Genomic DNA, 13511 nt, shown 5'->3' on the forward strand with positions numbered 1-13511 from the left:
CTTTAAAAAAAAAAAATATCAAACCTCAACAAACAGGAAAAATCTCAAATAAAAGATCTAACAGTACACCTAAAGGAATTGGAAAAAGAAGAACAAAGCCCAAAAGAAGTAGAAGGAGGGAAATAATAAAAATCAGAGCAGAAATAAATGAAATAGCGACTAAAAAAAAAATAGAAAAAATCAATGAAACTAAGAGCTGAGTCTTTGAAAAGATAAACAAAATTTAAAAAAAAGAGAAAGAGTTCAGTTTTGGTCTCCCATGAGACTAAAACTTAAAAAATAAAAAAAAAATTTAAAAAGATTAAAAAAATAGACAAACCTTTAGCTAAACTCATCAAGAAAAAAAGGGAAGGCTCAAATAAATAAAATCAGAAATGAAAGAGGAGAAATTACAATGGCCACCTCACAAATACAAAAGATTATAAAAGAATATTGCAAAAGGCTATATGCCAACAAATTGGATAATCTACAAGAAGTGGATAAATTCTTAGAGTCATACAACCTTCCAAAACTGAATCAAGAAGAAATAGAGAATATGAATAGACCAATCACAAGTAAGGAGATCAAAACAGTAATCAAAAACCTCCTAAAAAAATGAAAGTCCAGGACCAGACAGCTTCCCTGGAGAATTCTACCAAACATTCTAAGAGGATTTAATACCTATCCTTCTCAAACTCTTCCAAAAAACAGAAGAGGAGGAGAAGCTTCTGAATTCATTCTACAAAGCCAACATTACCCTGATACCAAAACCAGGTAAGGACAACACAAAAAAGTAATTACAGGCCAATATCACTGATGAACATTGATGCAAAAATCCTCAACAAAATACTAGTAAATCGAACACAATAATACATTAAAAAGATCATACACCATGATCAAGTGGGATTTATTCCAGGGATGCAGGGATGGTTCAACATCTGCAAATCAATCAACGTGATATACCTCATTAACAAAATGAAGACTAAAAATCACATGATCATCTCAATAGATGCAGAGAAAGCATTTAAGATATAGCATCCACTTATGATAAAAACTCTCAGTAAAATGAGTACAGAAGGAAAGTAGCTTAACGTAATAAAGCCCGTCTATGACAAACCCAAAGCAAATATCATTCTCGAGGGAGAAAAACTGAAAGATATCCCTCTAAAAACAGGAACCAGACAAGGATGCCCACTTTCTCCACTCTTTTTCTTTTTTTTTAAGATTGGCACCTGAGCTAACAACTGTTGCCAATCTTCTCCTTTTTTCCCTGCTTTTTCTCCCCAAATTACCAGTACATAGTTGTATATTTTAGTTGTGGGTCCTTCTAGTTGTGGCAAGTGGGATGCCATCTCAGTGTGGGCTGACAAGCGGTGCCATGTCCGCACCCAGGATCCAAACCAGCAAAACCCTGGGCTGCCAAAGCGGAGCGAGCAAACTTAACCACTCAGCCACGGGGTTGGTCCTCACCACTTTTATTTAACATAGTATTGGCAGTACCAGCCAGAGCAATCAAGCAAGAAAAAGAAACAAAATTGGAAAGGAAGAAGTGAAACTGTCACTATTTGCAGATGACATGATTTCATATATAGAAAGCCCTAAAGAATACACTAAAAAACTTTTAGAAATAATTAATGAATATGGTAAAGTTGCAGGATAAAAAATCAACATACAAAAATCAACTGTGTTTCTATACACTAACAACGAAGTAGCAGAAAGAGAAATTAAGAATATAATCCCATTCATAATTGCAACAAAAAGAAAAAGATGCCTAGGAATAAACTTAACCAAAGAGGTGAAAGACCTGTATATTGAAAACTATAAAACATTGTGGAAAAAAATCAAAGAAAACACAAAGAAATGGAAAGATATTCCATGCTCTTGGATTGGAAGAATTAACATAGTTAAAATGTCCATACTTCCTAAAGCAATCTACAGATTCAATGCAATCTCTATCAAAGTTCCAACAACATTTTTCACAGAAATACAACAAAGAATCCTAAAATGTATATGGAACAACAAAAGGCCCCGAATAGTCAAAGGAATCCTGAGAAAAAAGAACAAGGCTGGATGTATTACATTCCCTGATTTCAAAATAGACTACAAAGCCATAGTAACCAAAACAGCATGGTACTGACACAGAAACGGACACACAGATCAATGGAACAGGATGGAGAGCCCAGAAATAAACCCACACATCTATGGATAGCTAATTTTCCACAAAGGAGCCAAGAACATACAATGGAAAAAAGAAAGCCTGTTCAATAAATGATGTTTGGAAAACTGGACAGTCACATGCAAAAGAATGAAAGTAGACCATTATCTTACACCATACACAAAAATGAACTCAAAATGGATTAAAGACTTGAATGTAAGACCTGAAACCATGAAACTTATAGAAGAAAACCTAGGGAGTATGCTCTTTGACATTGGTCTTAGTAGCATGTTTTCAAGTACCATGTCTGACCAGGCAAGGGAAACAATAGAAAAAATAAACAAATGGGACTATATCAAACTAAAAAGCCTCTGCACAGTAAAGGAAACCATCAACAAAACAAAAAGGCAACCTAACAATTGGGAGAAGATATCTGCAAACCATATATCTGATAAGGGGTTAATATCCAAAATATATAAAGAACTCACACATCTCAACAACAAAAAAACTAACAACCCAATTAAAAAATGGGCAAAAGACTTGAACAGACATTTCTTCAAAGAAGATATACAGATGGCCAACAGACACATGAAAAGATGTTCAACATGATTAACTATCAGGGAAATGCAAATCAAAACTACAATGAGATGTCACCTCGCACCCGTCAGAATAGCTATAATTAACAAGACAGGAAATAAAGTGTTGGAGAGGATGTGGAGAAAAGGGAAGCCTCATACACTGCTGGTGGGAGTGCAAACTGGTACAACCACTATGGAAAACAGCATGGAGATTCCTCAAAAAATAAGAATAGAACTACCATATGATCCAGCTATCCCACTGCTGGGTATTTATCCAAAGAACATGAAAACACGAATGCATCAAGACACGTGCATCCTATGTTCATTGCAGCATTATTCACAATAACCAAGACTTGGAGGCAACCTAGGTGCCCATCAAAGGACAAATGGATAAAGAAGATGTGGTATATATGTATATATACATATATATATGTATATATACATATATATGTAAACTATATATATAAACTATAATATATGTACTAGGCACATTTGTTTTTATATAGTTATATACAACTATATACACACACGCACACAAGGGAATTTTATTCAGCCTTAAAAAAGAAGGAAATCCTGCCATTTGTGAAAACATGGATGGACCTACAGGATGTTATGCTAAGTGAAATAAACTAGACACAGAAAGACAAATTTTGTATGATCTCACTTATATGCAGAATCTAAAATTGTTGAACTCATGGAAGCAGAGAGTACGATGCTGGTTCCTAGGGGCGGAGCAGAGGGAGAATTGAGGAGGTGATGGTCAAAGGGCAGGAAGCTTCAGCTGTGCAAGATGACTAAGTCCTGGAGATCGAGTGCACAGCGTGGTGCCTACAGCTAACAAGGCTGTATTGTACACCTAAAATTTGCTAAGAGAGTAGAATTTACATTAAGTGTTCTTGACACAAACACACAAAAAAAATTATAAAGGGGCAGGAGGAAACCTTTGGAGGTGATAGTTTCATGGGTGTATACTTATCCCCAAACTAATTGGGTTGTACACATTAAATAAGTACAGCTTTTTACATTGAGGCTGATTTACCTCAATAAAGTAATTGTAATAATAAGAATAAGAATAAGAAAATAAGAATAAAAATGCCAAGCCACTCAATAAAAAATAGGCAAAATATTATTATTTTTTTTGGTGAGCAAGATTGGCCCTGAGCTAACATCTGTTGCCAATCTTCCCCTTTTGCTTGAGGAAGATTGTCCCTGAGCTAACACCTGTGCCACTCGTCCTCTATATTTTGTACGTGGGATGCCACCACAGGATGGCTTGACAAGCAGTGTATAGGTTCACACCAAGGATCTGAACCCAGGAACCCCAGGCTGCTGAAGTGGAGCATGTGAACTTAACCACTACGCCACTGGGCTGGCCCTGCAAAATATTTTAACAATCCCTTTATAAAGATTCACGAATGTCCAAGGAGCACAAGAAAAAGTGCACATCACTAGTCATCAGGAAAATGAAAACCAAAACCACAGTGAGATACCGCTACATGTCCACTGGCAGGAATAATTTTAAAAAATCTGACAGCTACAAATGTTGACAGGGATGTGGAGCACCTGGAACTCTTTGAAACTTTTCATTAGACTTTAAAATGAGGACCGGCCCGGTGGTGCAGTGGTTAAGTGAGCACGCTCTGCTTCAGTGGCCCGGGTTCACCCGTTCGGATCCTAGGTGCAGACATGGCACCACTTGTCAAGCCACGCTGTGGCAGGCATCCCATGTATAAAGTAGAGGAAGATGGGCATGGATGTTAGCTCAGGGCCAGTCTTCCTCAAAAAAAAAAAAAGAATGTAAAATGATACTACCACTCTGAAAAAAAATCATGCATTATCTCAAAAAACTAAATATATACCTGTTCTGACTCAGCGATTTCATTCCTGACCATTTACTCAAGAGAAATGAAAACACATACACCAAAGACTTGTACCTGAGTTCATAGCAGCTCTAGTTATAATAAGCAAATCCCGGAAACATCCCAGGTGTCCATCCGTATGAGAGCCAAGAAACAAACTGTGGCATACTCAATCTACTGAAGTATGAAACAGAACAGATTCCTGATAGCAGGCAACAGCACGGATGAATCACAAAAACGTCATGCTGAGTGAAAGAAACCTCATCTGAAAGAGTGTATGCTGTATGTCCTCATTTATGTCAAATCCCAGAAAAGCCAAAACTGACCTGTAGTGGGAGCAATCCCTGAAGGGTGCTGGGAAGGAGGGGGAGCATTGACTGAACTCAAAGCTGTGAGTGCACCGGGGACTTATCAACTGAGGGGAGCCAGGGCAGCCATTCCCACAAGCCATCCTTTCCAAGGCTGAGCTCTTCTCTCCCTATGCTCACTGGCCTTTTCCAGGAAGAGAGATTCTGACTGACTGAGGCTGGCTCAGGGTCCCACAGACCAGGCCCATGTGTCCCTGATGTTGAGGTCCTCTGGACCACCACCTGCTCATCAGGGGACATTGGAAGAGAGGCTTTGAGAAGGCCCTTCTCTTTCGTGCGTATGTAAGCCTTTTCTGTACCCACGCTTGCTTGCTGTTTTGCCTTCCTTCCTGCCTTAGCTGAACATTTCATATAAACAAATCATACAGTATGTAGTCTTCCATGTCTGGCTTCTTTCACTCAGCAGTGTTTCGAAAGTTCATCCATGTTGCAGCATGTCATAAATCACTCCTTTTTATTGCTGAATACTATTCCATTGTATGGCTATGGCACAATACGTTTATGTATTCACCAGCTGATGTTCATTTGGGTTGTTTCCATTTTTGGTTATTATGGATAATGTTGATAAGACCATTTTTGTGCAAGCCTTTGTGGCAACATATTTTCATTGTTTTCGTGCATATAACCAGGGATGGAACTGTAGGGTCGTATAATATTTCTAACTTTTTAAGATACTGCAAAACTCTTTTCCAGTGTAGCCATACCACTCTCCATTCCCACCAACAAACTACAGGAGTTCATTTTGTCCACGTCCTCTCCAATCCTGATTTGTCCTTGTCAGTTTGGGCTGCTATAACAAAGTACTATACTGGGTGGCTTATAAACAGAAGCTTTTTTCTCACAGTCCTGAAAGCTGGACGTCTGCGATCAGGGGCAAGCACGGTCTGGTTCTGGTGAGGGCCATCTTTCCAGGCACAGACTGCCAACTTACTGTATCCTCACAGAGCGGAAAGAGAACTGGTCAGCTCTGAGGGCTCTTCTTAAAGGGCACTAATCCTATTCATGGGGCTTCTCAGGACCTAATTACCTTCCAAAGGCTTCACCTCCTAATACCATCGTACTGGGGGTTAGGGTTTCAACATATGAATTTTGGGGGGATACAAACATTCAGTCCATTGCACTGTCCTTTTTGATTATCACCATTCTAATGGCGCAAAATGGCACCTCCCTCTGGCTTCAATTTGCATTTCCCTAGTGACCAGCAATGCCGTGTTCATTAGCCATTTTTATCTCCTCCTTGGTGAAATGTGTAATCAAATCTTTTGCTGATTTTGCTAATTGGGTTGTTTGCCTTCTTTTCATTGACTTTTAAAAGTAACACCTGGGGCTGGTCCCGTGGCCCAGTGGTTAAGTTTGCGCGTTCTGCTGCAGGCAGCCCAGTGTTTCTGCCGTTTCAATCCTGGGTGTGGACATGGCACTGCTCATCAAACCACGCTGAGGCGGCGTCCCACATGCCACAACTAGAAGGACCCACAACTAAGAATATACAACTATGGGGGGGGGGGCTTTGGGGAGAAAAAGAAAAAAGAAAATAAAGTCTTTAAAAAAATAAATAAAAGTAACAGCTCTATTGAGATATAATCTGCAGCCCATACAATCCACGCAGTTAAAGTGTACAGCCGAGCAGCTAAGTACGTTCACGTTGCTGTGCGGCGTCGCCACCGAGCCGGCATGAGGTCCGGACCCCGTCCCCGCCCGGGGCCGTCCTCCCCGTCAGGGCGCCCTTCTTCCTTAGGGCCTCCCTCTCCACCCCCCCCCCACCCCGCCCACCCCCTGGGGCCGCCCTCCCCATCAAGGACCCTCCCCATCCGGGCGCCCTTCCCCTCAGGCAGCCCTCCTCATCGAGGACCCTCACCATCCGGGCCCCCTCCCCCCGGGCCGCCCAGCCCAGGCCCCGGTCCGCGCGCTCCCGCTCCTGCTTCCTCCTGGTCCCTCCCTCGGGCCTACAGGCTCCAGAGGCCGCTAGTGTGGGCGACGGGCGCGGCCCCAGACGCCAGCCGAGACCGAGGCCGCTGGTGCCATAAAGGCCTCCGAAACGGCGGGGAACGAAGACCGACGCGCAGCCTGCCCGCTCGGCCCCATTCCGCGGTCTCGGCCCCGCCCCTCGGGCCCGCGGATCACAGAGGGTCGGGTCCTCCGGCACCCTAGAGCTGCCCGGAAGTGTCTCTGGGTCGCTTCCGGGGACCGGACCCCGCTTCCGGCCCGGCCGCGTTGCTGTTCTCCGCAGGGCCGCTCCTTTGCGGACCGCGCGCTGCAGGTGCGGGGCGACTCGGGCTGGGGCTGCGGTGGGTAGGGTATCCCTTCCCGGGCGGAGGCGGCGGGTGCTCGGTTACCGTGTCCGGGGGGCTCTGGAGGCCGGAGGCCGATGAGCGGCAGCTTGGGGCGGGGCCGGACGGCGCTGACCGCGGCCGGGTGCCCGTTAGGTGGGCAGGGCCGCCGCGGCGAGCACAAGCAGGACTCGGCCCGGGCCCGCCTCTGTCGGCTCCTGCCTCCTGGAGGCCGTCGGTGGCCGGAGAGGGCCGCGCGGGCCAGCACGCTGGCCTCCGGGAGCAGGGCTGAGCGGCGGGGCGGCCGGGACTTGGCAGGCAGCGGGGGACCCCGAGGGCTTGGGCGGCGGGTGGGCGTTGACAGCCGGGGGCGGCCCGCCCTCCGGAGGACGGGGCACGGTGAAGCCCGCGGTGCTGTGCGGACCTGGGCTGCGCTCTGCCGGGCCTGCTCCCGCGCCCGGGGCGGCTGAGACGTGCGGCGCGCCCTCCTGCTGCCTGGGCAGGTGTTTGTCAGTCACCTGACACCTGCCGAGACGTTGTGCTGTCCTTTCAGGTGACGTCAGCCCTTTTCTCCAGATACCATGTACCTCTGTCGCCGTGTGCCCCTCAGCCCGTCCTGCCTGGGCTGTGTCTGGTTCCCCCTGTCCTGTGGTGGGAACAGAGGGGACCTCTGTAGACAGACCTGAGTTCGGGTCCTTGACTCGGACGGTTGCGTCTGAGCCTCGATTTCCTCATTGGTGAGAGTGATAACTGGCTCATGCAGGGCTGTCGTGAGGATTGGAGTTGAGTGGCTGTGATCCCGTTGTGGTGGGCAGCGGCGGCAGTGGCTGCTGCGTCTGTGTTCCCGGGACCTTTCTCCTTCTCCAGGCTTTGTGCCTTGTTCATTTGGAGGATTTCACGTATGCTCTCCTGTTTCCTGGTTCTCTTCATTCTCTCCTCCCCACCCTGTCTCCCTTCCCTGCCAACTTCTGCCTCCCCTCTTCCTGGGACTAAGGTGGGCTCCTCTGCCACCTGCTCCCAGGGTGCCTCCCATCACATTGGCTGTCATCAGTGGTTCACTTGTCAGCGTCTGGAAGGCAGAGACCACATCAGTCCTCATTTGCTGGCCCAAAGGACATGTGAGTCACTGGGCTTCTCTCCCTCACCTCCCCAGGCAGTTGCCGCTGGAACGACCCCTCTGGGCTGGCTGATCAAAGAGGACGAAGCAGCAATGTCTGCCGTGGGGGCTGCATACCTACATCACCCTGGTGACAGTCACAGTGGCCGGGTGAGTTTCCTGGGGGCCCAGCTCCCCCCAGAGGTGGCAGCAATGCCCCGGCTCCTGGGGGACCTGGACAGGGGCACATTCAGAAAGTTGTTGAAGCTGGTGGTCAGCAGCCTACAGGGAGAGGATTGTCGTGAGGCTGTGCAGCGCCTCGGGGCTGGCGCGGACCTGCCAGAGGAGCGGCTGGGTGCCCTGCTCGCCGGCATGCACACCCTGCTCCAGCAGGCCCTCCGGCTGCCTTTGGCCAGCCTGAAGCCCGATGCCTTCAAGGACCAGCTCCAGGAGCTCTGCCTCCCCCAAGACCTAGTCGTGGACTTGGCCAGCGTGGTATTTGGGAGCCAGCGGCCTATCCTCGACTCCGTGGCCAGGCAGCAGGGGGCCTGGCTGCCCCATGTTGCCGACTTGCGGTGGAGGGTAGACGTGGCAATCTCCACCAGCAGCCTGGCCCGCTCCCTGCAGCCGAGCGTCTTGATGCAGCTGAAGCTGTCGGATGGGTCGGCATACCGCTTCGAGGTCTCCACAGCCAAGTTCCAGGAGCTGCGCTACAGCGTGGCCCTGGTCCTGAAGGAGATGGCTGACCTGGAGAAGAGGTGTGAGCGCAAACTGCAGGACTGACCTGTGCTCGCCACTCCCGTTTGGTCCTCTGGGGACAGCAGGCTCAGGTGTCTCTCCAGTGAGGCCGCCCTTCCCAGGAGGCACCCTTTAGTGAGTGTTTGACTGTAATCGTGTCATTCTCTGTTTGATTGAAAGTGACAGCTGTGTCTTGTCTTTTTTTGGAAGTAAAGCAACTATAAAAAACGTCTTCCTAAGTGGGAGGGCAGACTGCACACCCCTCACCTGGCCGTTGGTCTTGCTGGGTGAGGATACCCGCTGCTCTGCTGTGACCGTGTGTAGTCCGGTGACAGTCTGGGGTCCAGGCCAAGGCCTTTACACCAGCGCTGTGATATTGCTCAGCCTGGCCCCACATAGCATCTGAGCTCTCCACTCATTCGCTTCTGGGAACCCTGTGTTCCAGTTGGACAGTTCATTCTCCTGTCCAAAAGCCCTGACTTCAGGCAGCCAATGTTCTGTTGGGGAGGGGGAGACATCACAAAATGCATAATAAAAATAACTGGTGTGGCTTGTCAGAGGACAGTAAGTGACGCAGAAAATAGAGCAGGGTCCGGGCGATGGGAGGACTGGGCTGTCATTTTAAATTGGGTTGTGGGCTGGGCCTCCTGGAGGACATGGTGTCTGAGCAAAGACTTGAAGGAGGCAAGGGAGCAGCGTGATCTGAGGGGCAGGGACTACAGGCAGAGGGAGCAGCTTGTAGTGCACAGGCCATGTGGCTGCAGCCACGTGAGGGGGAGGTGAGTGGAGGGTACAGAGGACAGGCCCCAGGGGTCTCTGTAAGAACTTGGCTCAAATCTGAGTGAAACAGGTGTGATCTGACAGTTGTTTTAAAAGGATCCCACTGGATGCTATGTTGAGAGCCGAGTGTATGGCACAAGGTGGGGGGGGGACCCTGTTGGAGAGGCTCTTCCCAGAGTGGAGTGGGTGATGGCAGGGAGAGGGGAGCAGGGGCCTCTCCTTGGTGCCTCTAGGGTGGGAGCGTGCAGGGCCCATGGCCAGCTTTCCATCCTCTGGCATAAATGGGGTCATGCTTTCTGAGAGCCAGTTGCCATCGGGCTATTTCCTCTGGTGGTGGTCCTACCTCCGTGGTCTGCTCTCTCTAGGAAAACCAGGTCACAAGTCTCGTAGGATCAATAGGCCTGAGTGGCGTGCAGGAACTTCCACTGAAGGCAGCAAATGCGCTTGCTGCCTGCCTGGCACCCTGCCCTTCCCCAGCGCCTCTTTCCCACCCCCCTGCTCTGTGCCCGGCCAGTCACGAGGAGCAGTCTTTGCTCAGCACTGTTTACAGACCACTTCCACCATCTCAGGGCTTTTCCCTCTGAATGAGGGTCACAGCAGGTTAGGTGTGGGCTAAGGGCAGGGAGAGCAGGAGGGGTGCTGAGGACAAGGTTGGGGGCTGTGGTGGACTCGGAGCTGGGGTTTCAGAGGCTGAGCCCCCGGGTGGAGCTTCCAAGTGGGGCCCAGGCCTGGTTCAGCCAAGGGGCGCAGACTCCCTGTGTCTCCTTCAGCATCAGCTGGCGTCCTTGGGCCCTGCTTCCCCAAGGACAAGGCTGGGCCGTGCTGGCTGCCTCTCAGGCCCACCCAGGATGTGTCACGGTGGGCTGAGGGCTGTGTCTGCCTCAGCCAGAGATGGAGGCTTCCTAGGGCCGGGTACTTCTCTCTAGACCGTTAGACACGTTGAGGGAATGCGTACTCATCGTGACACCAGGAAAAACCCAAAAAGTAAAAACAAAAACACTTTACAAAAATGAATTTAAAAGTCCTTTTGCTCATAGACAACCGTGGAAACTGCCTTGACCGACATTATCTTACAGTGTACGTGTGTCTGTGTGTTAACAGCTCTGCTCACTGAACTTCTGAGTATGACAGCATGTCTCATGGCTGCACAACGTGACATCTCCAGCGGGTGTGCGATATCTTACTTATGTGTAACAGACAAATATCACAGGCTGGGTGGTTTAAACAGACATTTATTTCAACACCAGTTCTGGAGGCTGGAAGTCAGAGATCCGGTGCTGGCACGGTTGGGTGAGGACCCTGTTCCTGGTTGCAGACTCTGGCTGTGCCTCACATGGAAGGAGTGAGGAGCTCTAGGGGGTCTCCTTTATAACAGCACTAATCTTATCACGGGGCTCCGCCCTCACGACCTAAGCACCTCCCAATACTGTCAGCTGGGCATTGGGATTTCACCATATGAACTGGGGGGAAACAAACATTCAGACCATAGCTGCTTCTGCATGTTTTTGTTTATTTTTTTGCTGTTAAAAATCACAGTGATGTTAGTGGTGAAAGCATTTTATGTATTAAAACTAGTTAGAAGTAGGAACAGGGGAAGCCAAATTTTCTAAACATTTTTTTTTTTAAATCATCAGAATCAATAGCTACGAACTTACTTTTTTTTTTTTAAAGATCGGCACCTGGGCTAACAACTGTAGCCAATCTTCCTTTTTTTTTTTTTTTTTTAAAGATTGGCACATGGGCTAACAACTGTCGCCAATCTTTTTTTTTTTCTTTCTGCTTTATTTCCCAACCGCGCCCCCCTTCCCCCCCCCGCCCCCGCCCGCCCAGTACATTGTTGTATATCTTAGTTGCAGGTCCTTCTAGTTGTGGGATGTGGGACACCGCCTCAACGTGGCCTGATGAGCGGTGCCATGTCCATGCCCAGGATCTGAACCCTGGGCCGCCACAGCGGAGCGTGCGAACTTAACCACTCGGCCACGGAGCTGGCCCCCTCTAAACATTTTAGAGCCTTTGATATTATTGCCAAACCATGACCCAGAGTACATCCTCGGTACGTATTTCTAAAGTGTCCCCTACAGGCCAGTTCCTGGTGATGTAGCTGTGAGCACAAAAATTGCAGGTGCAGATGGAAGTGCTCTTGCCAGGACCCCATCTAAGTGTTGCACATGTGTTAATGCATTAACTCACAATAAAGTGTGAGGTTCCTCACTTCACAAGGGATGAAGCACAGAGATGTTAGTGCTTTGCCCAATGTCACACAGCTGTCGGGGGAGCTGGTGGTCTGTTCTCCATCAGCCTTCCCTCCACCTGGATAAGGCTTCCCCATGGCAGTGTCCTTCGTCTACTGACTTTTGAGCTTGTGACCGTGGAGGGTAGCAGGAGGGGCAGTGTGTGTCCTCTGGGGGCTTCAAGAGGCTCCTCTGCTGGTTCTCGTGCCCTGAGTGGCTGCTGTCCCAGAGGGAGGGAGGACACACACTTAGAGGTGAAAGCCACGGAGGCCTGGGGGCTTCCCCCGCGCAGGGTTGCTGTGGTGGGATTTGGCCAGTGTGGCCAGGAAGAGAGACTTGGGACCTGAGCCAGCCCCTGCCCCAGCAGGGTGCTCTGACTGCAGCTGAGGAGGGGCCGCGTGGCTGGGGCTCCGTGGTTTAAATCATACACCTCGCAGCAGTGTATGTGGCACCTCCCGGGCTGCCCTGCTGTTGGCGTCCACAAGAAATGCGCACTCCTTCCCAGGGAACCCTTAGGAGGACAGAGCCGTCACTTGGAACGCTCTTGGGACCCTCATCAGTCCTTGCAGGCTGGGTGCTTCTCCATCCGCAGATGGGCCGACTGAGGCTAGTGGGTCTCATGTGTCAGATAGTGGGCGAGCACCAGGATGCACACACCCTTTGCCCGCCAGGCTGCAGACACCCCGCCTTGTCCTTGTGAGCCCGGCCAGGCTACCTGGCTGTTTGTCTCCACAGCTGTATCAGTGTGCCCACTCTTCTAAGTCCACTCCTTGGGCCCGTGAGGACCTGAGGAGGGTCAGCGGACACTAGGAGGTCCCCGGGCCCCTCGCAGGTCATCTGGTCACACAGTCTGCTCCTGCCTCCACCCTCACCAGGTTCCAGGTAAGTGGGGGCAAGTGCTTTGCTCACTCACCAGCCCCCCTACCCCACAGAAGGTGCTGTCTGTGCCTGTTATGCCCTCTGGTGAGGAAGAGCAGGGTGGGAACATTGTTCTCCATGCTGGATAGACGACGTTGCAGCCCTTCCCTCCGCTTCCCCAGCTGCTTGGCAGAGCCCTGCGTTCAGGAGCAGGTAGCACAGACCTGGTCTCAGGCCTCGGATGAGCCCTTGACATCACTGATCTTGGAAATTCCTAGTTTGTCCCAGTCTGAGAGCCCTCCTGCTTCTGTCTTGGGGGACACAGGAACACAGCGACACAACATGTGTCAAGGCACAGGTGGTAAGTGGCTTTTGTGAGGCACAGAGGACAGGGAGCTGGTTCCCAGGACTGTTAGCTCCTGTGGCTGGGACAGAGCGAGGGGATGAGGAGCAGCAGCCTTGAGGCCACACACAGGATTTTGTCCTTACCATGGGAGCTGTAGGGGCAGACACGACCTGACTGGAGCAGGTCCCTCCACCTGTAGGACACAGACTTGCAGGCCAGTGGGGGTGGCCCTTCTCACCACGCCCTCTAGCTCAGG

General features: G+C 49.7%; 1 protein-coding gene across 1 annotated transcript; it reads left to right on the forward strand.

Annotated features, from left to right (window-relative positions):
- The first annotated feature begins 6756 nt into the window (after positions 1 to 6756).
- COMMD5 (COMM domain containing 5) lies at positions 6757 to 9597 on the forward strand. Its single transcript, XM_023649329.2, has 2 exons — positions 6757 to 7196; positions 8360 to 9597. The coding sequence occupies exon 2, from the start codon at positions 8417 to 8419 to the stop codon at positions 9083 to 9085; it is 669 nt and encodes a 222-aa protein (XP_023505097.1). The 5' UTR covers positions 6757 to 7196; positions 8360 to 8416; the 3' UTR covers positions 9086 to 9597.
- The last annotated feature ends 3914 nt before the right edge of the window (positions 9598 to 13511 follow it).

Source organism: Equus caballus, chromosome 9 (genome assembly GCF_041296265.1).
Source record: "Equus caballus isolate H_3958 breed thoroughbred chromosome 9, TB-T2T, whole genome shotgun sequence".
NCBI lineage: Eukaryota > Metazoa > Chordata > Mammalia > Perissodactyla > Equidae > Equus > Equus caballus.

Bases quoted from the DNA above. Each gene is read 5' to 3' on its own strand.
- COMMD5 (XM_023649329.2), top strand. From the start codon at position 8,417: ATGTCTGCCGTGGGGGCTGCATACCTACATCACCCTGGTGACAGTCAC.